The sequence below is a fragment of the Chlorocebus sabaeus genome, chromosome 13 (assembly GCF_047675955.1).
Source record: "Chlorocebus sabaeus isolate Y175 chromosome 13, mChlSab1.0.hap1, whole genome shotgun sequence".
Classification (NCBI taxonomy): Eukaryota; Metazoa; Chordata; class Mammalia; order Primates; family Cercopithecidae; genus Chlorocebus; species Chlorocebus sabaeus.
In genome coordinates, this window is record NC_132916.1 from 82,473,105 (window position 1) to 82,488,769 (window position 15,665).

Here is a 15,665-nt window from a genome sequence, read left to right on the forward strand (position 1 = left end):
ATGAGAGTCATGCATCTTCCATGTCCTTCCTTCAAAATTGCCAAGCCGGAAAGAAGTGAAAAATGTGTTTTATAGACATTGATACAAGAAAATATTAAGTAGAAGAAACAAAATAAAGCCAAAGGGATAAACATCGGAAGGTTGCTTAAACGGCTTGGTCCCATATAATTGCTTTTCTGTCAGCAGGATTATTAACAATTTCAGACATCAGAAAATTAAATTAACAGCCTGAAAATATTTTACAGAATGAGATAGAGCATGATACATGAAACATAATGACCCCACTGAAATTCAGCCAAGCCAGAGCAGCTACTCATTTAGACAGAGTAGACAACTAGTTAATCATCACTGAGCAAATTAGACAGAGCAAATTAGTTTGCTACATTCCACAGACTTAGCTACCAAAAAGAGTATATGTCACTAATTAGAATGAAAGAACTCTAAGCATATTATTATCTGTATAGAAAGAGAAAGCAAGATTGTAGCTTTGAATTGCTCCTTTCAAAGCTTGAAACCTAGGTTACGTAGGTATAAATTACACATGCATGAGTCCATGTGTATGTATGTGTGTTCATGCACATATTTTAAGTAGCAGGCAGCCTTTACATTTTCTCGCATCTTGACCTAATAAAGTCTAAAGATGTTTTCCAAAGTTGTTTGGAATTCTTTGGGAGTATACACACACCAAGTGAAACATGAGAACATTTTTAAAAATATGATCCCTTTCACTGAAGATCAAAGTAGCCATTTCATACACTTTTTCTTGCATAATATTAAATTATTTTTTCTTTTAAAAAGTGTATTGCTGTTGCATGTGAAATAAATATTTGGACTTAGTTTATCACTGGAGATTAATCTGAAATCATATTTTCTAGCCTTAATTAGCATTCATTTGCTTAATTGTCATTCTCAGCCCCATCATTTCCATTTTTCACTAACTTGAACAATGCTATCTTCTGCTGTTTGCACTTTAATTTAAATTTCTATTAACGTTTATGAACAGTAATAAGGTCCTGTTTGAATATTCATTAGCTTCTGAATTGTGAGCTATGAAAAGGTGCTTTCTTTTACCTTAATGAAACTGGCACAGCATGGGACTGATCAGTTGTGACATTTGATTTGAGGCATCCAGTGAATTTTCTCATTGTTTATTGACACATCTTGTCCAAACAGCTCCCTCGCAAGTGAGCGGAGTAATGAAGGAGAGAGTGCTGCAGCGGAGTGTCGAGCTTTCCTGGCAGGAACCAGAGCATCCCAATGGAGTCATCACAGAATATGAAATCAAGTATTACGAGAAAGTAAGTGCGAAGAGCAACTGAAATGTACAATGTGCTGTGTGTCTCATGTCATCCTACTGTACTGTAGACTAAAGTTGGTCATTATGCCAACAATTTGGAGCTACTTCAAACTTCATAGTTAATTTTAGCCATTTATAATAACCATCTCTGTGAATCTCTGGCTCATTACTATAACTGTGATTTCTGTGTATTAAGCTTCTGTGTTACACAAGTGAAAGTGTCCCATTTGTAGCATATGTATTTATTTATATATTCAATTTTTGATATCATAATAATTAGATATAGGATATTTTACTACCACAGAAACCACACAGCCCAATGCATTTTGAAAAATATTTTCTTTAGTATGTCTGTTTGGGACCTTAATGATTTGTTTAATTTATGTGGTTTCAGTGATGATAATGACTTCAAATAGTTTAGTAATTTGAAATACTATTTTGTATAATAAAGATATAGTTCTTCAGACTTACAAATCAGATGATGCTATTTCACTCCTTTAAATTCCTCCTGAAGTTTTTTTTATATATGTTTTAATAATCATGTATGGTACTTATTTACACCTCTCCTTCCAGGAAAAATAGTATGGCTAAAACCCAAGTGCTGCCTTTTTAATCTCCCTATAATGACTAAATTTTAGTAACTAGTGATGTATTTGAGTATATGAGTGTATTTATTTCTGTTTCATTTGGAAAGAGAGAGAAAAATGTTTATATGAACCATGTTCACAGATTATGATTTAAAACTCCACCTCACAGAAAGATTTGAAACGTGGAAACCATTGCTATTACAAACAGTAATAATAATGTGTTACTATTTTTGGCTTACCTGAGATACCTGAAGTGCTATAATACACATAATCATTTTAACTGTTTAGACAATACAGTTAGAAAATTGGGAGCTTAAAGCTTTGAGAAAACTTTGGGGATGAGTTGACATGACTAAATAAATTGAAATGTATATAGTACATTGGCAATAGATACCTTTGTTTTTTTGAAGAAAAATTAGTTTAAAATATGATTTTGTTTTAATGTTCAGATTAAGTTTAAAATATTTTTGCTTGTTACTTACATTATGAATTCATGACTTCATAGCTAAGGTTGCATTTTATATGCTTCATTTCTCATCCCACCAAATTTGTTTTAGAGGGGATAATTGTTTTTAACGCTGGTTTTAGTATATCTGGTTTCCCATGAGAGCTAACAGTTATAGTCCCTGATGAAATTGCATCAAATTTCAAAAGCGATGAAACAAATAGGTGGTAAGAGTAAAGTTTCTCACAATATAAATCTGAAATATTTTGCAAATGTTTTCTCTAGAATAAATCTGTTCAAATCATGTTTTTTGGCCTTACAGAAAAAGTATCTACATTCACTAAATTTGCGTATTAGGCAACTAAAAGACAATAATAGCATTGTATTGTATTATATTGTAATGTATATGTACACATGCGTGATGTTTGTGTCACCTGAGTTATGCCTAGGTCTTTTGTTTGCAATAAATATATGTAATACAAACTATCATTTTTATAAATGATTGTAATGAGGACAATCACAGATCAGTTTGAGTAAATCAGGCTTAAGTATATATTTATTTACACTTTTGCAAATCTCACTGTGAAGGCAAATCGAACAACTAAATAGACATTTTAAGATTTCAATGAAGAATTTCATTGCCAGATAAAGTTGAACACATGAAATTATTATATACCAAGTAAGAACTCTCTAAAATTGTATATTTTGAAGTATAATTTTTACAGCTTTTATTCCTAAATAGCTTGTGAGAATCATATGAAGGACGATTTAAATTTTTATTTATTTAAATATTGTTTTGATGGAGTTTTTATATGCTTGAGTTTTTACATTTATTTCCTTCTTAATCTTATTGTATATGCACATAAAATGTGTTTGATGATGATAGGATAAAAATTGTTAATAAACCTAAAACTACTATTTTAGTAAACTCTGCATCAGTTTTTATATCTGAAATATGAAAAAAAGAAATAAATCATGTTTAAAACATTCTCAAGCCATAAATCATATATATGTAAACTTTAATATTTATAATTTTACTTTAAAAATATTCCATTAAATACTGTTTTGCAGAAGTGGTTTATTCTGTAAGAAATTCAGGGTTGTTTTTAAAAAATTCGTATGTCAATATAGTGGTAGTGTTAACTGAATTTCTTGATTTAATAACTTTCTGGATTTTTAGCATCTAGCTTCTTTTCTTGCTGAATAACTTTCAAAAAAACTTAAGAGAACTATATTATGATTTGATGACTTCTACTAAACTGTAGATTGTACAGGTGTACCCACTCTTTGACCAGTAGGATATTTTATTATATTATGGCTAAGTAGTTTTTGTCACGTATTACCTGTGCGAAAGTTAAAAACCTCAGAAATGTTTTAACTAAATTATTTCTCCCTAAATATATATATTACAAAGGCATGTGTTTCACATTTTCATTTTATATTACCTTAGAAGTGACTTAATAATATTCCACAAAGTACAATGTAGCCTCTATAAAAACAATGGAGCAAATTTAATTAAATTGAAACAGTTGACTGTCAAATTGTCTGGCTACAATCACAATTAAATATTTCCTCTAAATATTGTTTCTAGGATCAAAGGGAACGGACCTACTCAACAGTAAAAACCAAGTCTACTTCAGCCTCCATTAATAATCTGAAACCAGGAACAGTATATGTTTTCCAGATTCGGGCTTTTACTGCTGCTGGTTATGGAAACTACAGTCCTAGACTTGATGTTGCTACACTAGAGGAAGCTACAGGTAAAATGTTTGAAGGTAATTATGCCTTTGGTTTGGATTTTTACTCTCAATAACTCCAGCATATATTAATATTTTTTTCAATATTGGGGTGATCATTTGCATCATCATAATTTGTACATATAAAAATATATATGTACATATAAATGTACTTTGTAAAAGTTCATGTTAATTTAACATTTGCTGTTTTGTTTAGCAATTTTAGAACCTTGTGATTTAAATTAGTTTCTTTAACGCATACTGGATTTATTTTTTGAAAAAGGTGAAATTAGAAACAGAAGCAGGACTGATTCAATTTGTGTATTGACACAAGATGTTTTTGTCGACCTCAAAACAATCTTATTCTAAGTGTGTCCATCAAAGCGGCTACTTCACAGAAACCCACAAATGAAGCCAGAATGTGTAGTGAGGTGAACAAGAGAAAGATGGTATCTAAGGACCTGTGTTCATTTAAGTGACTTACCATTTAGCAATGATTTAAAAAATGAGAGTTCAGGAAGGTCTTAGAACTTATATTTATTTTTATTTTTGACATTTTTCATTTATGTTATGGGATATTTCATGCATACTAAAGAATATATTTAAAGTATATATGAAATATATGGGAGATAATTAAATGAATATCCCTATAACCACTCATCTTAAAAATAGAATATAGCTAATATCTTTGAAGCCCCTTTATCATTTTGTTCACGTTTTATAATGCAACAAGATTATAGTAAAATTTCATGTATATATAGTGTATAAGAAGTAAGCAGATGTATCTTGGGATGTATGTCCCCATTTGCTGTCAGAGTGCAAGTTCAGAACACCCTGAATACCACTGCTGTTGCTCCTCAACAGAGCCGATGTCTCAGTTTGTGTTTCTATATTTTAGGGTTTTGATTCCTCCTGATGTTACTGCTCAGGCACATGGGTTTCCCAGCTGTTATCTCTTCTCCTTGCCAATCCAGCATTCCTCCAAAATTCTAATCAAAATTGAATTGGAAAATGTTATATGACTTTTCTGAATTAAAATATTTTAAACAAATTAAATTAATATATTTGATTAAAGAATTATTTTGGCTTTAAAGAAAGAATTGTATAGATATTTAAAAGGTAGAGTGAATGGATAAATATCCTTTGCATTAACTAATGTTTGTTAAGTTTGGTAACAGTATTATTCTTCCACATATTTGGTTACATTTTAAAATAAATCTGTAACTCTCATAGCCACAAATAATAAAAATGTATGTTGAAATCATTTTGACATATAAATCATTCACGTAGAATGGTAAACATAAAGGCATCAGTTTACAAATTTGCTACATAATTTGATTTGGTGAGCTTAATGCCATTTTTATGATTATTATTTTTAGATAGATTATATAAGATCAAGAATCAGCATATCAAAGTTTACTGTCCCCCAAAACATTAAAGCATTTTAAGTTAAGATTTCAATATTTAAACATTTGAGTGGTTTGTGTTAAAATGTGCTCTAGTAGTTTTCAACTCAGATCTATATCATAATATCAGCCTGTAAATTCAAATATAAAAAGATACTTCAAATTATGGTTTCTTTCATCTTTTAATAAATAGTTTAAACTTAAAATGTCAGGTATCTCACATTTACCTAATCATTCTTTATTATTTAAAAACACTTTTAGATTTCAAAAGATTCAAGATGAATTTACGCCTTTTCCTGACTTTGTAAATTGAGAATATTAAACCAAGCTATCATTTAATGAGTGCTGAGATTCATAGATATTATTTTTATTATTTAAAAAAAGAAGTAACCAAGACTCAGAGATTATAAAGTAGTGGAATCTGAAAGATCACATGAAATATATGTTAAGAATGGATTTTTGCATTAGAATTTGGTGATTTTTACTATCAATATATTCTCTCCCAGTGGAATGTAAACTTGATGAGAGAAGAATCCATATCTCTTTTCCTTACTGTTGTCTTGCCAGTGCCTACTATGGTTGCAGGCACGGAAGACACTCAGTAAATTAGCAATAAATGAATACTTCACACTGATCAGCATAGAATGAATTACTAATATCACTCATGCCAGCAGAGAGCTGCCTAGTTTCAAATCTCTCTGCTCTGCCATGTCCGGTTATAGGAGTTTGGATGAGCTAGGTCTCTGTACCTTAATTTCTAGTATAGTAGTCCTCAATTCACAAAATATTCTTTGGATTAAGTTAATATATACAAAGTGTCAAGGAGAGTCTCTATCATGGAAAGTCTCCAGTGTCAGCTCTTATTAAACACAGCCTTTCTCAAAATTTTTCATCCCAGGAGCCCTTTTACTATTAAAAAATGTTGAGGATATAAAAAAATGTTTTATATTGGTTATATCAACTAATATTCACCAAATTAGAAATTAAAATGGAAACTTTAAAAACACAAGAACACACTAACACATTTTATTAGCCATCAGAGTCATGGTATTATCTTGTCATATACCTTCTGAAAATCTTAACTGCATTTATAAGCAAATGAGAGTAAAAAAGACAAATAACTTCTTCATATTATATGAAAACTATTTTGAACTTGCAGGATCTATGAAAAGTTATTGAGGACTCTCAAGGTTTTCCAGATTACTCTTTGTGAACCAGTGAGTCAGCGTAAGTTACTATGCTAAGAATTAAGGAGACACTGAAACACGCAGTTCATGATCTTTATTGAAAGTTCAGTGAAAGAGAGGGGCAGGTACAGAGATTCTGGCCACACGATTAAGCACTGGTGGAATGCATAGTCCAGTGATATCACCATGTCAGGGAGTAGTGACTCGCTGTGCCAGAAAGCAGGTCAGAAGATAAGATGCAGTCTAAAAGAAGTCACTTGAGCACTGTTTGTAAAGAGAAGTTTGACAGTCTCTACCATTGCACATACATCCTAAAATCCCCTTCTGTGCAGTATCCTATCTACTTTTTTGAGTTTTTAAACCATGATATTCTGTTTATAGCCTTAGCAAATTATTTTTAATAGGTATTGCCCGTGAAATAGATGAAAATATTAACCTTAATGTCAGCTGTGGAAAGATTAAAGTATGACCCTGACAATATACAAAAATGTGTAAATAAACATGCACAAATTCTGATTCATCATTCACCTGAGTTCACTTTTCTCATTATAGTTCTGTTTCTGAAGCTAAGGGAAAAACTGAGCCTAAGACAAGTAGAGAATTAGGCCCATGGGACACATTGAATGGAAAGAATTTCATAATATATGTATATAGCTTTTTTCTTCCTCATGACTGGAACTACTCCATTCTTTTACTTTCTTAAAATGTATAGAAAAAAGACTAAAAACAGAAAATAAACACATTTTTAAAGTACTTGAAGTCATCTTTTCTCTGTTGTGTGATAATAGCCTGTAATTCAGAAATTAGTATTTGAAAGTTGTTTTCTTCTGTTTTTATTTTTGTTTTTGTTTTTGTTTTTAACCTTTTTAAGTTCCCTCAGGGAGCAATTCGGCAGGTGATAAATTAGAGGATGTGTATAATCTTCTTTGTTCAGAAAGTATCTATTAGACCAGAGCTGTTTTTACTGTTTTTCAACACAGGAGCTATCTCTTGTTAGCATAGGTATACGAAATTAAGAGATAATTTGTCAAAAGGAGACAGACAAATAAACTAGAGAAAAGCTAATCTGAAAAAAACTTTATACTTCCTATTGTGGCAAGATATGTTTTGCCTTCATATGAATTACTACTCTAGAGATCTAGTCCCTTGCCATCAACAAGAAGGAAAGGTAGTTTCCATCCTGCCTTAAATTAAAGATTGCAGCTGTTGATTGTTTCAGAATTAGCAAGTTATATTAGTTTGACATTATGTATTTTATGATATTTGCAACTGGATCATTTATTGAAATATTCATTTTCATGTTTTCATATGTCTTAAATGATTTTATGAAGTCTGTATTGCTACTGAAAATATGAAACTGGGAAAATATGACAATTGTGAGTCACCATATAAATAAAATTTCACTAGTTTGGAAAAATGGAAGTGATAAGTGCAAGAATTCTATATCAGAGAGTGTTTTAAAAGACATGCAAACATGTATTTGTTCCCAAAGAGGCTGTCAGAAAGGTTCAGCTGAGTTTGCCTTAATGAGCATAGAAGAATTGTTTATTATTGTACAAGAAGTGTCTGCAGTTAGGTAATGATAGTGTTTTGTGAAAAAGTACTTGCAGAAAGTTTCTCCTTCTAAAATAGGCTAGCTATTTTTGTAATCTTAAAATATGAAACGTGTTTACTACATACTTCATGAAAAATAACACAGATAATGTAGCTCATCTTTTTCCTAAATTATAGCAGACTATAATTTCATGATGTTTAACTATGATTACACTATGCTTTCTATTTTAATTGATGATATGAGAGAGAAAGCATTTAATGTGTATTAAAGTACTTTAAAAAAATACACGAGGTATGTATTTTGGTTCTGATTTCACATACCAGAAAAAAAGACACAAAGGGATCAAAATCAAATGCCTTGCTGAGGAACAATAGGGATTTAATAGCAGTAGCAGATCAGATGTGTCTATCTCTTGATTTATAACTAAGCTTTCTACAGCTAAGCAGGAATATAGTCATACAGTGAGCATGTATACGTTCTTTTATAGCTGATAAATGGAAAATATGTGAAAGTATTGTCCTTACCAGTTCTTTGAAAGGCAGAAATAAACATTTATTTAAATTTACTTTGTTACAAAATAATGCAGTTATTTAAAATTAGAGTGAATTACATAGAAAAGATATCACTAATTTTATTTAACCTCTCAAGTTCTTGCATGGTGTCAAGTATTTCTGAGCCTATTTCCTCTGCTTGCAGCTACAGCTGTCTCCAGTGAACAGAATCCTGTCATTATCATTGCTGTGGTTGCTGTGGCTGGGACCATCATTTTGGTGTTCATGGTCTTTGGCTTCATCATTGGGAGAAGGTAGAACACAAAGTTGTTCTAATCTCAAACATTAAAACATATTGCTTTTTAAGAATTATGTCAGCCTATTACTTAGTGTAATAGAATTTTAAATAGTAAATGAAAACATTCTTTGATACAAAACAATGAAGATCAATAACATGTCATTCCTTCAAGATCAAAATGTAATATGAGTTTGATCACTGCCTTTAGTTTAGGGGGAATGAGTATTATAGTTTTTATTGTGTGAATTTTTATTTCTTATTTTCAGAGTTAAGTTTTCATAATAAATATAGAATATACCTGGGGAAGTATTTACTCTTTTAGTTATTAAATGTTTGTGGAAACCATTTAAAATGTGTTTTTTTCCAGAAAGAAATACAAGTAAACATTCACTTGTGAATATTTGTGACTCATGAATATTTTTGTGAATTGAACTTTGTGGATTCAAATCATATTAAATTTTGTATATTCATTCTAAATGTATTTTTAAAAATGTTCCTTTTACATTTTCTCACACAAAAAGTTTGTTTTCTGGGCATCTTAATCATGTGAATTGCTATATTGTTACTAAATGGATTCATAACTATGAACAGTAAATTTAACTCTAGTAGGTTGTTGAGTAACTAAGGTGCATTGTAATGAAATTTAAATATAAAAAGTAAAATCACTAAGATTGTCACAAATTTGCTTTCTTCCAGGCACTGTGGTTATAGCAAAGCTGACCAAGAAGGGGATGAAGAGCTTTACTTTCATTGTAAGTGTTTGGCTTTTCTTTATTATGATGTACCCCTATTAATAGAAAAATCTGGTTATTAGCATTGGCATTAACAAAATCCTCATGCATCATGCTTGAAATTATACCATGAGCTCAAAATGTTGCTTTAAAGCATTTGAATAAGATGTTTAGAATTAAAATCATGTGATATGAATTTGAAAAAATAAAATATATTCAGAAATGCCATATAACTGCAGGATATTCAGCTGCTTTTACATCACAATGTTTCCTTTTGCAAACTTTGCCCAAGTGTTTCTTACCACCATAATAATAATACATTAAAGGTTGCATGTGCCCATTCGCTAGCTACAGAATGTCATTTCAGGTTACAAGGATAGGCCCTTTTTTAATCCAATGAGTGGTGCTACCACAAAAGACTAAATTAAGGAGCCTCCTTCTCTTCAGCTACTATAAATTACCTATCACTGATAGATACTTCACAGAACATAAATAGTATAATAATAAGATTCATGCCTCTGATGTTTTCCTATGGATTTGAGTTAGCTTATTCTTAAAAGTTCATTTTAGAAATCATATTTAGAAGAAAGCTTAGTGACCCAAATAAAATAGATGCCTATCTGCATTAATCTTACTCTTGTTGCAGTGAGAATGGCATGTGAAAATGCGAGCACTGAGAGTAAATGTTACTACTTTATGTAGGCAAAATCAAAACCTAACCATCAAATTACTTCAGTTCTGATAATTAATGATGTTCTTACCCAAACCCATTTTCCCCATTTTTAATCTTTGAGAATATTAAAAACCAATTTTATTATTATTTTGTATTGCCTATAATCTTTGGCAAATGTTCTCATGTGTAGATAAATTTCCCATGACATAAGAATTGTATCTTTTGTGTTATTTATTAGATTCTTATGTCAGTATCTGTGAAGATGCTGTCCTATACCCATCCTAAAGTCATAAGAATAGCAAAGCCTCCATCAAGAATTTCTAATACATTTTAGATTTTCTTTGTGATTCTTTTTTTTGTAAAAAAAAAAAAAAAAAAAAAAAACTCAAATGACAATGTGTGGTTTAAATACACAAATTGTAAATGCTCTTATCATTCCTAAATTTTCTCAATGTGTTTGCATTTTTGAACCAACAGTTACCTTCAGTTTTCAAAATAGAAGTGGTTTTACATAACACAAATCCAAATTGAATAAGAAATTATCTTGAATCTCAACCACTGATGGTAGGAAGGGCATGTGGGGTAGTACGGTTTACTACAAATGGAAATTAAAGGTATGCCCAGAAGTGGCTTTATTATAAAGTTTAATATTCAAGTCCTCTTACTTTCACAGGCCTTTTTTAGGCCGTGGGAGTACTGTAGCAAATTTGTGTATATAATCATGTAGTATTTCCCCTAAAGACAGTATCCCAAATTGTATATGGGTTAAGCCTCAAAAAACTTAAATATACCCCTGATTATGACTGAATATGTGTGTTTCTATACCCCACTTGGGATTATTTGATATGCCCCCAATGTCAGAACTTCCTTTTGCTAATCTGGCATTAATTTTCCTGCGACAAGCCTCAGTGAAGAGAGCACCATAGGTAGTTTATAGCTAGAGGAAATAGAGAAAAAAGTGGAGGTTACCTTTTTTTTGTTTCTATTTAATGACATGGGAGAATATTTTTAACACTTCCCCAGACAGGAAGGAACAGATCAAAACTTGAATTTCTAAATTTTATTTCTAGTGTAGAATGTATATAGAAGAGTAACATAAGACTGTAGTTCCGGGAATCCCTGATCCTGCCCATATGTGAATAATTTAATGGCACAATTATTTAATATTACCATAATCAGTATGTCACTTTTATTTGTTGAGCATATTTGAAATATCCCCAAATGATCACATATACCAGTTTATTTGCTTTTAACTTGCAGGTTAATGCAGAAGGTCAGTTGAAACATGACTTATCCAAAATTTGTTGTATAGCCTTATAAGTTTTAATATGTTTATGCCATTCACTTTCTTCACATTTCACATCCAGTTTGTAATTAGAAAATATATAATTGCATGCCTTACTTGCTAATATATACAAGATAAGCTTGCTGTGTATAAAGTTTTAACCTTTAGAGAAAACTAGCAATGGTGGTTTTAAGATGTTTAACTTTCATGAGAAATCGAAATAATATTTTAAAATACAAAAGTTCATACTCAAGTTGGGATAAACCAGAATATTCAGAAATAATGTCAATATTTTCCTTATTTTAAAACATTCATTTCTTAAATGAATAATGAAAAAAAGTACACTTACCATATCCTATCCTGGTGAACTCTTAATATTTTGAATCACCCTTTTTCCAAGGATATGTTTTCTTCTTGTTTGATTAAAACAAGGTATTTTATTTGATTTTATGATTACTTAATATACAAAGTATAATACTGTGGTAACCAGTTGTTTACAAGTTGGTGTCTTTTTATTCCTCTATTTAGTTCATGGACAATTTTCTCAGGTGCTAAAACACCAGATTGAATTTTTACAGAAACTTGAAAGCAACCATTTAACTAGCTTTTAGAGCACTGAATTTAATAGAATGTCCAGTCATTTGTATCAGGCACCCTCAACTCTCCATGCCCCCAAGTGCTACATTTAAAGATATAAACACAATGGAGGAATTTAGTGAAGCAATTCCAATTTACATTTTGTTTCCTCCTACCATTTCTTCTAACAATGTCTTCAAATCCAAGCTGGGCAGTATTTCATGTTTTTATGCCAAAATAGCTCTGGGCTGTCAAAATGTTTTATGACAGCTTGAATAAAGAACCGTCAGAGACCGTTTGAGATGCGGAAGGTTACCTCCAATCTAGCTCCCTTATCAAAACAAAATTTTAAAAAAATGAAAGAAAGAGAGAATAAAAAGGGAGAAGATGGCTCATTCTCCATCTGCCTGCCAATCTAGGAGGTTAACCTATTGTTTTCTTCCCTTCTCTCTTTTTCTCTTCCCCCTTTCCCTATACTCCTTCTTCTCTCTTTTCTCCTTCTATCCCCTCTCTCTTTTCTTCTCGTGTTGTTTTTTTTTTCATGTTCAGCTTTAGTAACAAATGAGCATCTGTCAGTTTTATAAACTGCAACAATAATTGTTTAAGACAATCAATTTTGGATAAACAATCAACTACAGCAGAATAAATCAAGATTTTTAAATCCCATTTTCCTTTATACATTTTGCTTCTTTTTGTTATGTGTTTATTTTTAAAATACAATTTTAATGTGATGACATAAGCACAGTTAGGCTGCAGTGTAATATATAAAGAAGTATATTGTTCTCCAAATAGTAAGATTTGATGAAAAGATTGTTCAGTGGCTTTGTTAAAACAATAAAGTTTTTTTGAGGATATAGTGTAACTTTTATTGCATTAATATAACCAAATATATGCCTATCTATATTATCTTTGTCTTTTACCAAATAGATTTGAAATACATTATTGTAATTGAATTTTATTTAAAGTTGACATAGTATTATCTGTTACCTGCATGCTTCTGGGTGCATTTTAAGAAGATTTTAACTTTTAAGATTATTCTATGTTGTTTGCATTTTGACTACCTTTTGTGAGGCATATTGGCTACCTCCTCAGCAGTTAAGATCTTCCAGAGCCTTATAATTGAAAGTTCCTATAAACCATTCCTCTTTCAAATCGCTGTCATACTTGGTTAACAGATCCCAGGAATATTGTAAATTTTCTACTTTACTCTGCACTTTGTATATCTGGCCTCTATTGCCCTTGAAGGTGAAGATGAAACTGTCTTTAGAAGATATCTCTTTGATTCTGTGATAGAAGTCCCTCACATCTTGTATTAATTTTATGTATATGTCAACGGTGGTTGGTCTTTAAAAAAAATAAATCAAAAGAATAAGTAAGATGTCTAAATGTTTTTAATATTGCTGTCAGTGTAGTAGGCTACCTGTAAATGAAATGTCTTCTTTTCCCAGTGTATTAATTTGATTGATTGACTGACTGGTAGTTTTACAAATGTGTTTCCAAGTCCATTACAAACCTCAATATGGCTTGAACTTTGCCATGATAGCAGTGAATTTAATTAAACCTCCCGTCTGATAGGCATGTCAGAAATTTTGGTGAATGTCTTTTGTTGATTTACTGGAAAAGCAATTCAGTTAGCAACCTATGAGCTGGATCCTATGTTACCTATAGAAGCTTGCAGATAATACCTATACGCCAGCAGACTGAAGTAGTCTGTTAAAACTGCTGTGAATCAGGTGATGTGGAAGCAAGTTCACTGTTCCAAGGAGCACTCTGCATAATGAAATTCCTGGGCTGACTACACAATAAGGGCTTTGCTTCATCACAGTCATGCTTTCTTACATCATTACAGTTAAATTTCCAGGCACCAAAACCTACATTGACCCTGAAACCTATGAGGACCCAAATAGAGCTGTCCATCAATTCGCCAAGGAGCTAGATGCCTCCTGTATTAAAATTGAGCGTGTGATTGGTGCAGGTAAGGCTATTGTAGCTTCCTTGTTCAGCTGTTCCATTTAGCCAAGATCGAAAGTCATACATCATAATGACAGGCAAATAATTATCCCTCAAGTATAGAACTTTTGCATTTACCTGAGCTGTTGGAAGCAGTGAGGCTGTACTTGTTTATGAAATCTTACGAAAAAATGTAAAAAGGTAGCATGTGGCACGAAGAATCCATATATTTTTGTTTTCTGTTGGATTTTTAAGACATTGTTCTATTACAAGCTACTTTATAATAGCTCTGGCCTGTCATTTAAGAAATGAATTTGTATTTTTAAAAGGTCAGAAATTTCCAGAATTTTGCTGCGCATTTCCTTTTACTTGATTTACTGTCTTCTTACAAAACTTTCATTTTTATCTTTTTTCTTGTCTTTGTAAGTATTAGCCATTGTAATTTAAATTCATGTAGAAAATTAATGTGTATGAATTATTTAAAGGGAATATTTTCTATTTGTATGCATTTTTTATAATGTACATTTCTGATTCTAATTCCTTTAAATCCAGTAGACATAGTGCATATAAATTCCAGATTTTAAATGTTTAATAAATATTTTCTTCTCAAAAGGAATAGCAATGTTTAGAATTTACTGTGTCCTCATGCTTTAGTAGGTAGTCTACGTTATATACTAATATCATATATAAAAAATAATTTTAAATGTATAATAGCATAATTCAAATCTGAATGTTGACCCTGAGTGTTGGTTAATTCAATTGAAAAATAGTAACCTGTTTAACAAGACAGTTTAGGAAAGTGAAACTTCTGTGAAGGAGCTCTGAACTGTATCTTCAAGTTTTAATTTCATTTATGCCATTATTTTCATAAACAACTTTTATGTCTAGGAAATAGACTCCCCTATGTATGGGAATGTATTCTATGTAACTTACAGGGCTTTACCAAGTATTTTTGAAAATATTTTTATATGCTTTAAAATAATTTACTATAAGTTAAAGAAAAATAATTAAATGCATTTACTCTTAAAAGAAAAGTACAATATTTAGAAAATAAAATATGCCTGCTTGTTCTGTTACTTCAGGAGAATTTGGTGAAGTCTGCAGTGGCCGTTTGAAACTTCCAGGGAAAAGAGACGTTGCAGTAGCCATAAAAACCCTGAAAGTTGGTTACACAGAAAAACAAAGGAGAGACTTTTTATGTGAAGCAAGCATCATGGGGCAGTTTGACCACCCAAATGTTGTCCATTTGGAAGGGGTTGTTACAAGAGGTAGATATTGGTTATATCTTTATCTTATCAAACAAACCGAGTGTCAGAAATTAGTATTACTATGTACATAATAAAACAAATTATGAAATATGTTGCATAGTCTAAATGAATGAGTTTTCTTGGTATGTAACTAATCAAAAAATTCTTCCTTTATGTTATCACCTCAAGGGGAAAAGAAAA

At 31.1% G+C, this 15,665-nt stretch overlaps 1 protein-coding gene across 10 annotated transcripts in view; it reads left to right on the top strand.

The window, feature by feature from the left end:
- EPHA7 (EPH receptor A7) overlaps positions 1-15,665 on the top strand; it is a 181,117-nt gene that overhangs the window by 147,657 nt on the left and 17,795 nt on the right. For 3 of the 10 annotated variants that reach the window (XM_008006644.3, XM_073022575.1, XM_073022578.1), the window contains exons 6-11: positions 1,174-1,298; positions 3,921-4,104; positions 8,910-9,018; positions 9,699-9,754; positions 14,117-14,242; positions 15,300-15,485. In XM_008006644.3, the coding sequence (XP_008004835.2) occupies positions 1,174-1,298; positions 3,921-4,104; positions 8,910-9,018; positions 9,699-9,754; positions 14,117-14,242; positions 15,300-15,485 (786 nt within the window). The other 7 variants (XM_008006645.3, XM_073022576.1, XM_008006646.3 and 4 more) reach the window with 5 other exon arrangements.